At 57.0% G+C, this 16,181-nt stretch overlaps 1 protein-coding gene across 1 annotated transcript in view; it reads left to right on the forward strand.

Annotated features, from left to right (window-relative positions):
• Positions 1–8,506: 8,506 nt before the first annotated feature.
• LOC102447747 (C-type lectin-like) overlaps positions 8,507–16,181 on the forward strand; it is a 146,141-nt gene continuing 138,466 nt past the window's right edge. The window contains exons 1-2 of the mRNA XM_075924592.1: positions 8,507–8,590; positions 9,674–9,752. Coding sequence (XP_075780707.1) covers positions 9,686–9,752 — 67 coding nt within the window. The 5' untranslated portion in view covers positions 8,507–8,590; positions 9,674–9,685. The remainder of the gene's footprint in view (positions 8,591–9,673; positions 9,753–16,181) is intronic.

The following is a 16,181-nucleotide window of genomic DNA, read 5'->3' on the forward strand; positions in this document are numbered from 1 at the left end:
TGGGCACATGCCATGTCACCACATCCCTGCCGTGGCAGGTTTCTGGGTACAGGGGAGCCTGATCCGGGCAACATGGCAGGAGGGAGCAGCTGATCCAGAGCCCCCCTTAGACATGACCCCTCTGTTACCTGCAAAGGGTCCAGCTCCTCTGATCTGATACCCCGACCCACTGGCAGCATCTCTCAGGGAGCCAGCCCTGCACAGGCTCAGGGCTCGGAGCGTGGGCACAACGCCAGGCCCAGGGTTCCCCGGCTCACACCATGGGGGGTCACAGGTCCATTGCCCCACTGCAAGGCAGCAGTTGGGGCCAGAACTGCAATGTCCTTTGCAATCTCACCGTTCCGGTCCGTTAGGCCCCAGCCCGCCCTGAGCTGAGATAAGAAAGTGCCGGCTCATCGCCTCAGGGCCAGGTGGGCGGGGGGGCACTCACAGCTCTCCTGGTAACGGGGTTCCTCTGACTCTCCCTGTGCCCTTGCATTCGGCCTGTGCCCCCCCTGAGCCCCTATCCCTTGCCACAGGGCTCCGTCCAAGCCAGTCTCTGCCCGTTCCCTGTGTGTGGCATGGACTGCACCTGCCTGGCGGGGCCCTTCGCATTTCTCCTCCATCCTGTTGGCCTCGGGCCACGTCTCCAGCATGCCCAGATCACTTGCAGTTAGAAGCCTGTGTTTTCCTTCTGTGCTCAGGCCCCACAGCAGCGGCCTGGCCCCCTGCCTTGCACTGCAGGTTTTCCTCCCGGCTCCGGTGGCTTCTCTTTCCCCGGTGGGAAGGCCAAGATTCCTTTTCGCTGCTGCCAATGCGATGCCACCTGGAAAACCTCAGCTCCCAGCGACAGTCTCTGCCACAGCCACAGCAGTGACCTCAGCTCGGCCTTGTCCAGTTGGCACCTGCCCCGGCCAAAGCTGCCAGGGCTGTTTGGTGCCAACCGAGGCTAATTCAGCCACGTGCCCGGGGGGCGTTCCTGGTTCACTGGCCGAGGCCCCTGGACGGACACTTCTGTTCCAGCCTCCCCCATGCAGGGCTGCCTGGCACATCCCCCGACAGACTCCACGTGTTTGCTGCCCGGCTGTGATGAACATGGATCACTCACAGGCCCCGAGTGATGAGAAGCTGCTGTCTGGGGAGGAGCAGGACCATGCAGTACCCTAACCCCCTCCCCCGCATTGGACATGTGTTCCCCGGGGTTCAGTGGAATGACAGCGACAGCATCCCACGGGCCCCTCCGTCTGTTCAGGGGGCGGGGGATGAGTAACGGGAGGGGAGGAGAACGCCCGGCCTCCCGGCCACCTTCCTCCCCAGGGGCAAAGCAGGGACCTTGCCTCCCCCAGACTTACCCCCTCTGCTGCTGTGACAGACCGGGCCGGGTCTGGACACTGCTGAGGGCGTCTGCTCAGGGTGAATTGCTCAAACTCGGGGCTGCTTACAGCCCCAGACTGGAGAACTTTCCAAACAGGCCACAAACCAGTCACACCGAGTGCTTCAGCTGCAAATCCAAGCAGAAGGAAGCCTCACGAGCAAAACCCCCCAGACATCCCAGATCTCCCTGTGCCACCATCAGCCCTGGGCCTGCCCACAGGTGAGGGGTTATAGGACCTAATCTCACCTACCCTGAATGGGTCCTCCCCATCCCAAAGAATCAGCCACAGATCCCAGGTCAATTTACACTCTGGATCTTACCCACAAGATCACGCTGGGCCAATCCTTTAGCATCTAACATCTCAAGGTTTTTTACTAAGAGAAAGAAAAGCACGGAGTTAGATGGTTAAGGAGAATACATGACATGCATCGAATCACCCAGTTCTCGATGCAGGCTCTCAGCAGAGATGTTACAAACTGCTATCTTAAACATCTCTGCTGTACATCCGATGCCAGGATGGGCCAACGATTGTTCCCGGCTCTCTGTTCCTCGCAAGGCTGCCTCGGGGATCAGTAGCAGAATTGAAGGCCAGATGGAGTTCGCCTCTTGGCATTTTATATCCATCCCTGGTACCTTCCAAGCTGGAGCAGGTCACATGGCCCACTGACCTATCCCTGTGCCCCATGTCAGCAGCCATGACATTGGCTGGTTTGCAGGCTCCAGACGCATCCCTCAGGTGTGTACTGGGCACCTTGAGAGCCGTGGTCCCTAATGAGCATAGTCATTGACTGGCCATTCCTTCCTCACAGCAGGCAGTCCAGGCTATCACTCTGTCTCTAGTTGAGAACACTCACAGTATCATCACAGAGGCCACATTCATAACTTCACACGCATACATCACACGAGTACATGAGGAGCACACACAGAATCAGTCGAACAAAAGCTTTCATTGGTCACCTCCCATGGCCCCCTTTGTACCAACTTTAGGGTCACCACCTCCCCGTGGGCGCAGCAGGGATCTGGCTGCTCCCCTTAAAATCCAGTAACGTGATAGCTAGTGACTCCCCTGCTGGGTGCTTGTGCAAGAACCTCCAGACCAGCAAGAGCTTCTGCCGGCCGGGTCGTTTGGTCCCTCAGAGCCGAATGGCACCTCATGAGTCCAGTCTGGGAACCGTTCCTGACCTGCCACCTCACACCTGCCCTGGGACACCTTTCCCTCTGGCCTGCCTATCGGGCTGGCTGGATCCATCTAGGTTGGACAGACACCGGGCAGGGATGGTCCAGATGGTGCTGGGTCCTGCCGGGAGGGCAGGGGACGGGGTTCGATGACCTGTCCAGGTCCCTTTCCCTTCTCGTACCTGTGATTCTACGATTCTCTGATTCAGTCTCTCTAGCACTGCCAGTCGGATCTCATCCACCCCATTGCACAGCCGGGCCCCGTGCCAGGGGTGATCTGAAACGGTTTAAAACCACTTCCCTGAATTGACCACGGCTTGTAGGATCAGCAACCGGCACCTCAGTGAGCATGTGCCAAGTTCCCCGTCTGTTCTGCCCAGGGCAGCACCGACCACAACATCACCCCTGTTGCTCCCACCTCTAAACTTACCCTAAACACTCTCAACGGGATTTTCTAACAATATCATGCAAAGCCCAAGATTTGGTGATGATTGAGGACTTCAACTATCCAGATATATGTTGGGAAAATAACACAGCGGGGCACAGACTATCCAATAAGTTCTTGGACTGCACGGGAGACAACTTTTTATTTCAGAAGGTTGAAAAAGCTACCAGGGGAGAAGCTGTTCTAGATTTGATCCTAACAAATAGGGAGGAACTAGTTGAGAATTTGAAAGTGGAAGGCAGCCTGGGTGAAAGTGATCATGAAATCACAGAGTTCACAATTCTCAGGAAGGATAGAAGGGAGAACAGCAAAATAGAGACAATGGATTTCAGGAAGGTGGATTTTGGTAAGCTCAGAGAGCTGATAGGTAAGGTCCCATGGGAATCAAGACTGAGGAGAAAAACAACTGAGGAGAGTTGGCAGTTTTTCAAAGAGACATTATTAAGGGCCCAAAAGCAAGCTATTCCGATGTGTCGGAAACACAGAAAATATGGCAGAAGACCGCCTTGGCTTAACTACGAGATCTTGCATGATCTAAAAATAAAAAAGGAGTCCTATAAAAAATGGAAAGTAGGACAAATAACAAAGGATGAATATAGGCAAACAGCACGGGAATGCAGGGGCAAGATTAGAAAGGCAAAGGCACAGAATGAGCTCAAACTAGCTACGGGAATAAAGGGCAACAAGAAGAATTTTTATAAATACATTAGAAGCAAGAGGAAGACCAAGGAGAGTGTAGGCCCACGGGTCAGTGAGGAGGGAGAAACAGTAACAGGGAACTTGGAAATGGCAGAGATGCTCAATGACTTCTTTGTTTCGGTCTTCACCGAGAAGTCTGTAGGAATGCCTAACATAGAGAATGCTAGTGGGAAGGGGGTAGGTTTAGAAGGTAAAATTTAAAAAGAACAAGTTAAAAATCACCTAGAAAAGTTAGATGCCTGCATGTCACCAGGGCCTGATGAAATGCATCCTAGAATACTCAAGGAGCTGATAGAGGAGGTATCTGAGCTTCTAGTTATCACCTTTGGAAAATCATGGGAGACAGGAGAGATTCCAGAAGACTGGAAAAGGCAAATCTAGTGCCCATCTATAAAAAGGGAAATAAGAACAACCCAGGAAACTACAGACCAGTTAGTTTAACTTCTGTGCCAGGGAAGATAATGGAGCAGGTAATTAAGGAAATCGTCTGTAAACACTTGGAAAGTGGCAAGGTGATAGGGAACAGCCAGCATGGATTTGTAAAGAACAAATCGTGTCAAACCAATCTGATAGCTTTCTTTGATAGGATAACGAGTCTTGTGGATAAGGGAGAAGCGGTGGATGTCATATACCTAGACTTTAGTAAGGCATTTGATACGGTCTCGCATGATATTCGTATCAATAACCTAGGCGAATACAACTTAGATGGGGCTACTATAAGGTGGTTGCATAACCGGCTGGATAACCGTACTCACAGAGTAGTTATTAATGGTTCACAATCCTGCTGGGAAGGCAGAACAAGTGGGGTTCCACAGGGGTCTGTTTTGTGACTGGTTCTGTTCATCTCCATCCCTAGAGGTGTTTACGTCCTGGCTTGACCAAGCCCTGGCTGGGATGACTGAGTGGGGGTTGGTCCTGCGTTGGGTGGGGGCTGCATTCGATGATTCCCGAGGGCTCCGCCAGCCCTGGGGTTCTAGGATTCTTTGTTAGTAAAACCGAAGTGTTGTGGCACCAAGAGTGGCACTGAAGTGTGCACAGCGCCTCTGTGTGGCCCCGAGAGCTGCCTCGCCCCCAAGCTCTGTGGGGTGACCAAGGCACTGGAGTTGGCTGCTGGCCCTCACTCACACGCCCCGGGCAGGGAGAGAATTGCCCCCCAGAGCAGACTGGCTTGCACCGTGGGGCTTTTGTGCCATTTTGCAGCATCAGGTCGCTTGCGAGGACACCGGGCACATGCCACATAACCACGTCCCCGCCGTGGCAGGGCTCTGGGTACTGGGAGCCTGGTCCGGGCGACACGGCAGGTCAGACTCCAGGGCTGTTCGACGTTGGGTTCGCTCTGGGTTCTGAGCATGGTGCCAAAGGCTGGGGGGTGTTTAGTGCCGGGTGTCACTCAAGAGGGAGCAGCTGATCCAGAGCCCCCCTTAAACACGACCCCTCTGTTACCTGCGATGGGTCCAGCTCCTCCGATCCGATACCCTGGCCCACTGGCAGCATCCCCCAGGGAGCCAGCCCTGCACAGCCTCGCGGCTCAGAGTGCAGGTGCAGCGCCAGGCCCAGGGCTTCCCGGCTCAGACCATGGGGGGTCACCGGTCCATTGCCCCACTGCAAGGCGGCAGTTGGAGCCACAAGTGCAATGTCCTTTGCAATCTCACCCTTCCGGTCTGTTAGGCCCCAGCCTGCACTGAGCTGAGATAACAAAGTGCCGGCTCATCGCCTCTGGGCCAGGTGGGCGGGGGAGGGCACTCACTTCTCTCCTGGTAACGGGGTCCCTCTGATTCTCCCTGTGGCCTTGTCTTCAGCCTGTGGTCGCCTTCAGCCCCGATCCCTTGCCACAGGGCTCCGTCCGAGCCAGTCGCTGCCCGTTCTGTGTGTGGCACGGACTGCACCTGCCTCACGGGGACTGTCATGGCTCCTTCCCCACTCTGGCATGATAAATGCAGAAGTGGGGGCCAGCAAGTGTACCCCAAAGCCTTATCTACCAGGCTTTGGTATAAAACTTCCCCCAACTGGACAGAAGACTCCAAATGAGCCTAATCAGCTCAGAGCGGAGCGGAGCGGAGTAGAAGAATGACTTCTTGTGTCCTGCTTACAACACTCCTATACACAGCTTAGTTTATGATGCAGACAAGAAGCAAGACCTAAAAGCAACCATGTCCCAAGATAGACTAAATGACCATAAGAAGCCATGGTCTCTTCCTGCCTTAACACCGGGGTCTGCATTTATGAGCTTAACTGATGCGTATCTACCAACAGCACAAGCCATTCCTACCGCTAATCAGGAAGGGCGGCTGGGAAGGTGAGACAGAAGGATACAGACCTTAGAAGCCAGACATACAGAACTTAGAGCCTTCATTATACTTCTTATATTCTTATACAAACCCTAAAATGCTACATTTTGGCTACAGTTGTTCCTTCCTAAGTGGAGCGCTCTGCATTTGTCCTTATTGAATGTCATTCTATTTACCTCAGACCATTTCTCCAGTTTGTCCAGATCATTTTGAACTTTATTCCTATCTCCCAAAGCACTTGTAACCCCTCCCTGCTTGGTCTGCTCCACAGACGTTAGACGTGTGGGACCAGGGCCGGCTTTGCCGATTCCACTTATTCCCCAGAATCGGGCCCTGCGCCTAAGAGGGCCCTGTATCCTAATGTCGTGGTCACCTACCAGTCGATCGTGATCGACCAGTCGATCGCGAGGTGTACAGGCGTCCCCACTACCTTTTCCCCCCACCCCTGAGAAGCCCCCCAATACCTACCTCTAGCGTAGTGCCAGCTTCCCACGGGTTGGATGGACGTCCTCCCTGCAGCTCTGACCACTTCCGGGGGTTCCGGAAGTGCGCTCGCTGCTCCCCTTGCACAGCTCTGCGGTGGGCCGGGCGCGCTGCGGGAGAGAGCGTTGGCCCCGGAGGGGGAGCACAGGAGCTTCTCTTCATCGCAGGAGTGGTGAGTCGAGCACAGGGGTTTCCCAGCACCGTGGGAGAGGGGGTCAGCCCCAGGGTTTGACCCCGGGGCAGGTGTGTGTGGGGGGTTGGCTGTGCCGCAGGAGGGGGGTTTGGCCCTGGAGCAGGTGCAAAAGGGGATTTGACTGCACTGCAAGGGGGGGCGTTGGCCCTGGGGCAGGCATGTGCCAGCTTCCCTCTGGGGAAGTGGGGGGGGGAGAATCCTGGGAGGTGGGTGCAGGGGACTCTCTGCCCCCACTGGCCCCCTGTCCTCACTCCCCAGCTCCCTGTTCCCTCTCCCCAGCCTGAAAAACCTGTCCCCACTGGCACCCTGTCCCCTACCGAAGCACCCACTAGCGCCCTTCCCCAGTATTGTCCCCTGCTCCCACCAACACAGTTGGGGCCACATTAGTGAAGCTTGGGGGGGGGGGGTTGGAGGAGGGTTTTCTTTGCATCTCACTTGTGTGGCCCCAACTGACTTTTCTGTGGTCAGTGACCCCTGACTCAAAACAGGTTCCCCGCCCTTCTCAGAAATAAAGACAATGCAGAAACTCTTTGTGTTTGTCATAGTATTTTATTTCAAAATGCAGCCTGGCCACAAACCTCCAATTGGGGCCATGCCCCCATCTGGCTGCAGTATCATAAAACTCCTGCACTCCCCTTTCCCCCAGAGCCTATGTCTGAAAATCAGTTGTACAACTATCGAAACATACATGATTGTCCTAATCTGAAAGGGTCTGTCTACACTACCCTGCTAGTTCGAACTAGCGGGGTAATGTATGCATACCGCACTTGCTAATGAAGCCCGGGATTTGAATTTCCCGGGCTTCATTAGCATAAGCGGGGAGCCGCCATTTTTAAATCCCCGCTGCTTCGAACCCCGTGCAGTGCGGCTACACGGGGCTCGAACTAGGTAGTTCGGACTAGGTTCCTATTCCGAACTACCGTTACTCCTCGTGAAACTTCGTAAAGCCGGCCCCGTGTGGGGCCCCAGGGAAAGGCCAGAGCCTCACTGGAGGGGTGGGGCAGAGGGTGGGGCAGGTTGTGTGTGAGTAGAAAGTTGGTAACCTTAGGCAGGGTCTGTGCCACGGCATCTTCACTGCTCATTTCTGTCCTACCAGCGAGCCAACAGCTGACCCGGTGATGCCTTCCTGAGCTACACACCCCTGGGCCTGCTGTGAAGCTAAACCCTTAGGCCTGGTCTCCACTGTCAAATATTGCCACCCAAACCTGCCCTTCGGCAACAAAACAGGGAGACTGTTCGCACTGCGATTCGACTGCTGTCGGGGAAATGCCCGGTTTTGGCGACAAAATACTTCCACCCTACGAGACACTTTTTTTCTTTTCTCCTCCCTTTATTGTCGATGGAGAGCCAGGGTGGCCTCCGCTGTTTGTTTTTTGGAGAGAATTGGCTTCTGCCAGCATCCCACGATGCCTGCCCTGAGCCCTCTGCTCAGTGTTCTGTGACCTCTGCTGCCCTGGAGGCCTGTGTCCCTCGCCTTTCAAATCTCGAGGAAGTATCAGTAACAGCCAGCTACTACCATTCCCCATGCTGTACTTTATCCTCATGGTCTGATGCCAGTGCCCCCAATAGGCCTGTCCATTCTGTCCCCACTGGTGTCTGACCCAAGTCACCCCAATAGCACTGAGAGGGCTCCCTAGAGCACCATGGATCTCAACACTGTCAGGGGTGATGGGAGGACCATCTTTTAGTGTATCTCTTAGCTGAGCCCTGACAAGCACGTGCGCCTGGCCACAGCCCAGCTGGCAGGTGGATCGTGACTCCACTTATCGCCACTTGCCTGGGCAGGAAATGACTGTATCTGCCATCTTCCCAGAGTTGCATGTTCACTATCGATAACTGGTCCCCTCTCGGTCCCTCCCCCACTGGTCTATAAATGCCCAGGCAGGGCCAGTGCCCCGTCAGGCTGCACTTGGACCGACCCAGCACCAGAGCAGCTCCCCAGCGACAATCAGGTGAGTCCCCGGCTCCCTCCCGCGTCTCCCCCCTGCGCTGGTGGCTGGTGGCAGCGGGGCCATTGCTGGGCTGGTGCCTTGTGTGCACCAGGAACCCCTCTGGGTCTCACTGCTTCCAGTACACAGCGAGGCTGAGCCCCCGGCTCCGTGCCCTGTCCCTGCTGGACCAGCTCTCCGCAGGGCGGCTCCCCCGTTGGGCCCTTCTCCCTGTCACGGTGCCAGGGGGATCCAGCCCCTCCCCGGAGCGCAGCAACTATCCCCCCTCCGCTCCCCCCCACACACACACATGGTGTCGGCTTCCCAGACACTCAGGGTCCATGGGGGGGAAATGAGTGTGGTTCACACACCTGTGAGGGGGAAAAGGCCCCGGGGGGGGGGGGTCAGTGGGTGTTTGGTGCCCCGGGCGCTGGGTGGAGACAAGAGGCTCTGTGCTCCCAGCACTCACCCTGCTCTCTGGCCAGAGGACTGTGGCCGAGGGGCTGCCCCTGCTGCTGCCATTCCAGCCATGTGCACACAGACCGGCCCCCCGCCTGGCCCTGGGGCCCTTCCAAACTCCTCCCTCCCGCCGCCTGCTCCCCCCTCCTGGTCCCATGAGGGGGCTGCGGGGGGCCCTGCCAGCCCAGCACTGGGGGAGGGGCAGCGGGGGTGGCAAATGCCCCTTCTGAGAATCACTGTGCTGAGGATCCGGTTCCTGGGTCCCCTGAGTGATCCCGGCCTCCCTGCTGCCCTCTGGGTTCCCCCCCTGCAGCCCTGGTGTGGGGGTCCCTGGCCGTGCGGCTTGCAGAGCCCAGGCCCTGCGGAGCTGGGACCCGGCTCCCTGCTGGGTGTCCGGTTCTGTCCCTGGGGCGCGGCTCAGCGAGGGGGAGAACCAAAGGGCCCTTTGGAGCCAGGGAGACGGGCTCTGAGCAGGGACCCCGAGGCTGGGGGCTGGGATCCTCTGGGGCCCTTCAGCCTGGCCAGGCTCCTTAGCGCACAGCCCCCCCCAGAACCCTTCCCGGGAAATGCCCCATGGGACGGGGGTGGAGTTTTTCCAGGGGGGTGTCAGGCTCCCCCGCCCATCCCCCTTGTGTGTTTTCTCCCCAGGGAAGCGAGACGATGGGCCCAGTCGCCTTCTTCAGCCTCTGCCTCCTCGGCTGCCTGATCTTTAACCCCTCGCTGGAAGGTGAGTCCCTGCCCGGCCCCTCGGCCTGGAGACCCCAGGCTCTGTTTGCCCAGATGGGACGTGAAGTCATTTCACCCAGGGGCCCAGCCCCACCGTGGGGGAGCAGCCATCAGATCTGGGTCCCCATAGCCCCTGCCCCACCCGACCCATTGATCCAGACCCCAGCCAGAGCTCAGCCCCTGGGTGGGGAGAATGCGCCGTTGCACCTTTAATATCGTCTCTTGGAGACACGGCCAGCTCTGCGGAACTCCCTTTTCTCCTCGACTTTCCTCCCATGAGCCCTCACCGGCCAGTTCTGAGCTTATTAAATAAACCTCGTTCAATGCCATTGCTGTTGCTGCCGATGCTCACTCCTTCCCTTCCCTCCTTCTGTGCGTTCAGGGGCACTGTCTCCTCGCTGCCTTAAAACCTCAGATCCACAACCAATTTCTCCTTGTGAGTCAGAATTAGCCCTGAGGTGACTGTTCCCCTCGGACCTTCTTCCCCTTCGCTCCTCAGACGGCCCAAGGACATTGTGAAATGTTCCCAACCAAGAGCCGGGAAACTGAAGTCCCCCAATTCTGACCGGCTCCTCTGCTTTCTATTCATGGGATATTTCTGTTCCTATTTGTATAGTTTGTTCTGGAAATACCTCCTCCTCCTCCTCCTCCTCCTGTGGGAGTTGGCATCACTGCTTCCCCCTCTTTTTAGGGAGCTCCTCCTTGCATTGGTGTGCAGACGTCTGGGAGACTGTTCCCCAACTTCCCTTCTGCTCCCTGCCCCACCAGTGTCGCCCTGACACCCAGTGCTCCCCACCCTCACCCCTCAGTCCCCTGTCTATTCAGACTCCACCGTCTTGCTGCTCCTTTGTGTCAATCTCCCCAGCGTCCTGGCACGGAAGACAGGAGGTGGCCATCTCTAATGAAGACACCACAGAGAAAGGGGGCAAGAGAGGGGAGCTCTTTTAGCTGCGGGGCTTCAGCCCTGCTGAAAGCAACAGGAGAGCGGGGCCATTTTGGGAGAGGACAAAGTTTCACAGAATTTTTGGCAGTCTGGAGAAACTACATGGGTAACTACTGACAGCTCCGCTGCCTCTCTCGCCTCCACAACAGCCTCGCCCCGACGTGAGCGCTCTCTCCCAACTGGATCGGGGAGAAAGGCCTCAGGCTGTCGCCATGGCTGGATGCACTACAGAGACCACTGCTTTAGGTTCTTCCCACAGAAGGTGACCTGGTCGGCGGCTGAGGTAGGAGGCTCGTGTACAGGATCCATGGGGTGGGGCAGGTTAGTGGGTTTGGTGACTGGCCCCGGGCACAGGGGCTGAAGTCGTGGAGGGGAAATGGGGGAGGTGAATCAGCTGGCACCTGGCCCTGGGGCTCAAGAAGAGGCACCAGGAGGGGACTCTCTCTCCCCACTCACCAGCTCCTGCCCTACTGCAGCCTGGTGGGGCAGGACCCCACACGAGGGCAATGGGCGTCCTCCCCCAGAGTGACAGGCCTGGCCCATGTCCCTGCTGCAGGTGCAGTGTCAGCAACACCATCCCAGGGCCCATCTGGCCTCCATCCTCAGTGAGAGAGAAAGGGACGTAGTGGCCCATTACCTGAGCATGTCGACCTCCTATGCCCGTGTCTGGATCGGACTCCACGACCCCAACAAGGTGAGTGCCCGGCCTGGCTTGGCCTCGGGCAGCTGCCCCGCCCCACGGCTCTGGCTCCCCGGGGCTGGGCACATCCCAAACCCCACGATCCCTTTGTGTGGCCACCACGGTCTCCCTCCCCCACTCCTACACCCTTCCCCCCTCACGGGCACCAGTGTCTCCCCTCTGTACTGCCCCTGTCTCCCCTGCCCCCACCCCCTTTTCTTTCCCATCCTACCGTAACCTCACCTTTGACCTGCACCTGCTTCCTCAACTACTGCCCCATCTCCCTTCCCTCTCGAAGCCCCCGCCAAGCCCTCCCCCTGTCTCCTATAGCCCCGCCCCTCCCCCTCCCAGCCCACGCACTGTGCCGAGCCCTCTCCCTCCCTCCCACAGCCTGTCTCCCATCCCCACCCCACGTTTTCCAGCTGCTTTTCCCTGCCCAAGACTTGAAACTCTGAACACCCCCAACTGCTGGTCTCTCCCTCGGCCTGGGGGACCCGCCCTGGCCTGGTTCTCTGTTTTGGAGCCCCAGCTCTGCCGGGCAGGGAGGGGCAGGGGGACCCGTCACCGGCTGGGAAGGAGCCCAGGCAAGAACCTCTGGTGGGGGGGGGGAGGAACTGTTCTCCAGCCTACTCAGCCCCACCCCTGCCATCACTGCCTGGAGCTAGTTCTGTGCCCCCCAAACCCAGCCAGTCCCCCTGAGCGCTGAGGCCAGGCCAGAGCCAGGCCCTTACAGTGACCGGCCCCTTGTCCCCTGCTCTGAGTGTCCGGAGCTACCGGTCCTGCTGCCTTGGGGCCAGGCTGGCGCTGAGACCTCGAGAGGGAAACGGCCCCGAGTCCCCTCCCCCGACCCCCAGCGTCTCCATCACAGACACACGTCGATTTTGCTCCCACTGGCTGAGACCAGCACAGGAAACCCCCTGCCCCCCCGGCGGGCCCTGGCCCCTGGGGACTGACCCCCCGAGTGACTGCAGCTTGGGGCGGGGATTTGGTTCGTCAGCGAAGGGCTTGGGGGGCAGAAGGGAAAGTTGAGGGGCTGAGCGTTACTGTGACGTCCGTGTCTCTGGGCTGGCCCCTTCCCCCGCTCTCGCCCCGGCCTGAGCAGGGCCCTGCTGTATGCGGGTTTGGTGTGTCTATGGTGCCGCATCATCACCGTGGTCTTTTCTCCCCTGGCTCCGCAGGACAGAACCTGGGTGTGGTCAGATGGCTCCCTCTATCACTACAATACTTGGAATCCTGGGGAACCAAACAACAGGGGAGGCAGGGAGTTCTGTGTCGAGGTGTTGGCTTACACCGGTAAGCAAAGTCTCAAACACACCTGCACCCAGAAAGGAGCCCCGCCAGCCCCTGTGCACACCACACAGCCCGCTGAGGGCCTGGCCTCCTGTCCCGTCTCCCTGCCTCTCCCCCGGCTCCCCCAGCTGATCTCTGTGACACAGGAAATGTCTGTTTCCATGGTAGCACCTCTAAGGTCCAAGTACCCACATCCAACTAGTCTTCCCTCTAATTCACCGTCCATGTGCCTCCCAGCCCTGGCCGGTCCTACTTGTCACTGGCAAACTGCTCCCACACGCCCGGACAAGTTCACTCCCAGCCGTTTGGCCTGGGATTGTTTAACCCCTTTCTGGCCACGGCTCCCACGTCCGGGAGAGGGGCTGTTCTAATCCCATCACTTCACATCAACAAGTGCCACACGGCTGCCAAAAACAGAAAACCTCCTTCTGGGCGGCATGAACCGGAGTGTTGGGAGCCAGACCCGAGAAGCGATTCTTCTGCTCTGCTCTGCCCCAAATTGGCCTCAGCTGGAATAGTGTGTCCAGTTCTGGCACCACATTGCAGGGAAAATATGGACAAACTGGAGAAGGTCCAGAGCAATGAAACTGATGAACCTTCTCGAGCACATGAGCTGGGAGGGAAGGTTGACAAAATGGGGTTTGTTCCTTGTGGAGAGGAGAAGACGGAGAGGGGGCAGGAGAGCAGCTTCCAAATACCTGAAAGGGGGTTGCAAGGAGCAAGGAGAAAACTTGTCCCCAGTAACCTCTGGTGGCAGGACAAGAAGCAAAGGGTTTGAATTGCAGCAAGAGACGCTCAGGCTGGACAATAAGAAAAACTTTGTCAGAGGCTGGGATTGGGTGACACAGCCGCGGGGTCGTCTCTCCGCACGATGCAATTGGGGGAGGGGGCACTGCCAGGGCAGGCACCACCCACTTGCCCTTCCCCCGCTCCAGTGATTTCTGTCTTGCCTTCTAGGTTATAAGAACTGGAACGATGTTCCCTGTGACTATAAATCCCCCTACCTGTGCAAGTACAGACTCTAGTGATGGGGCCACTTGCCTGGGTCCGACAGGTCACTCAGCGCCTGGGCTGCAAAGAACCGGGCCCCTGGGGCATGATCACGCACCATCCCAGACTTTCGGCTGCTTTGCTGCATCCAGGGCCTGTCCTGCCCCTCTCTGAGTGACCGTCTCTCAGGTCCCCAGCTGCAAACTGCCTCCCCCCAGTGTCTCTCTGCTAGTTACACCCCTGCCCCCTCTACAGCTGCAGCCGCTACAGCAATAAACTCTCCTGAGCATGCAGGTCTGTGTGTGTCTCCTCTGTCCCATGCCTGGCCCCACGTAGATGGGTCCATCCAGCCCCCTCTGGGCCTGAGCAGCCCGGACCCCACGGGAGGGGAGGGAGGAGACCTCGGAGGGAGACAGGATGGATCTGAGCTTAGGAGCAGGACTGGGTCTCCACCCAGAGCACTAATGGAGGCGTCGTTCGGCCGTGGGCTGAGAGCAGATCCATGTCAGCCCCCAACAACCGCGCCTGCTGGATACCGCATCCCCATGGACCCGTGCTCTGTGAGATCTCTCCGGTAGCCGGGTCAGAAGTTATGTCCCAGGCCACACGGGTCTGCACAGTTCAGCTTTTAAGCCGTATTTCAAGTGGAGGAATTGAGCGGATTTGTGGGAAGGAGTCTGGGGGCCACAGTCAGTCACTGGTGGGGAAAGTACCCAAAAAAGTCACTTGAGTAAAAGTACTGCTGCTTTGAAAAACATGTAACACAGTAGAAGTCAAGGTATCCTCCTGGAAAACTACTAGATTAAAAGTACAAAAGTATCACATCTCAATTGTACTCACGTATCAGAAGTAAAAAGTAGCCGTCCCATGGAAATCTGTGGGTAAGCTGTCTTGTCCCACGCTACTGGACGCTCTGCTGGTTGTCGGCCACCGCTCATACCAGCCGCACCATGCTGGTCACCACTCCTCGCCTGGCAGGGCTCCAGCTCCCAGCCAAACCAATGATTTCAGCTCTCAGTGATGTCAACTCTTTAGCCACCAGCTGGACTAGCAAAGGAATCCAGCTTCCACTGGGGTAACAAAAAGACTCCTCATGACATCTGCTTCAGGTCTGTCCTTGAAACAAAGGGGGAAAGGTGCAGGCTGGGCCAGTCTTATAGCTCACACCTGGCAGGTGTGAAGCAGGCTGACTCAAGCCCTTTAGCCCTTCCCCCCAGCTCAGGTCACCGTGGCGGCATTTCAAAGAGGCAGTTCAGCATGGAGCCCGGGGTTATTGTTGTTGTTATTATTGTTTAATAGCACAATTAATTGTGCGATTAATTGTGATTAGTTTTTTTAATCGCGCAATTCATCGCAATTAATTTTTTTAATCACTTGACAGCCCTAGTAACAAGCTTTCAGGTAGTTGGAAGCTGTCATCATGTTGCCTCTCAGCAGGGCCAGATTAACGGGGGGGGGGGGGCTAGCCGGGCAGCTGCTCAGCATGCCAATCTATGGGGGGGACGCCTGATTGAAGTGGTAAGGTGTGCCGCGCGCCCGGGAGTGGAACCGCGGATACGCTGTGCGCCTGGGCATGCAGCGCCCCTTATCACTTCAATGCGGTGCCCCCCATAGGTTGGCACCCGGGGGCGCGGCCGCACATGTGTCACTTGCCCGGGGGTGCAGCGTCCCTTACCATGTCAACCAGGCACCGCCTTCCCACTGCCCAGGGCACAGTATGGCTCGGTCCGGCACTGCCTCTCAGTCTTCTCTCTTCCAGACTAAATAAACCCGGTTCTTTCAATCTTCCCTCTTAGCTCGGGTTTTCTAGAGCTTGAATCACTTTTCTTGGTCTTCGCTGGACCCTCTGCAGTTTCTGCACTTCTTTCCTGAAACATGGGGCCCAGAACTGGACACCGTATTCCTGTTGAGGCCTAACCAGTCCAGAGTAGAGGGGAAGAATTAGTTCTCGTGTCTTCCTCATAACACTCCTGCTGATGCCGCCCAGAATGATACTCACAACCCCTCCCAGCTGGGTGTCATCTGCAAACTTTATCAGCACGATCTGTATGCCAGGGGTGGGGAACATTTCTCGGGTTGGGGACGGCTGACTCACAGAAAAATCAGTCGGGAGCCACACACAAGTGAGAAACAAACAAACAAAAAAAGGCATGAGCCTCAGGGGCCAGATCCAGGCAAGCCCCTGCGTTCCCCCCACTCCCTGCGCTAGGCTATCATCTAAATCAGTGTTTCCCAAATGGTGCTCCGTGGAATCCTGGGCTTCCACGAAGTGAAAGTAAAAGTTCCGCGAGAACTTTCGTTCCTTTCTTTTTTTTTTTTTTTTGACAACTTTTACCCTGGCAACCCCTAGTGGTTCCTTGAAATTCTTTTAAACTGAAAAGGGTTCTGTGGCCAAATACAATTGGGAAACACTGATCTAAATCATTGATGAAGATACTGAACAGAACCGGCCCAAAAACTGACCCCTGCAGAACCCCACGCTTTAGTCCTGCCTGGCATGACTGTGAACCATTGAGAACTATTCTCTG

Source organism: Pelodiscus sinensis, chromosome 1 (genome assembly GCF_049634645.1).
Source record: "Pelodiscus sinensis isolate JC-2024 chromosome 1, ASM4963464v1, whole genome shotgun sequence".
NCBI lineage: Eukaryota > Metazoa > Chordata > Testudines > Trionychidae > Pelodiscus > Pelodiscus sinensis.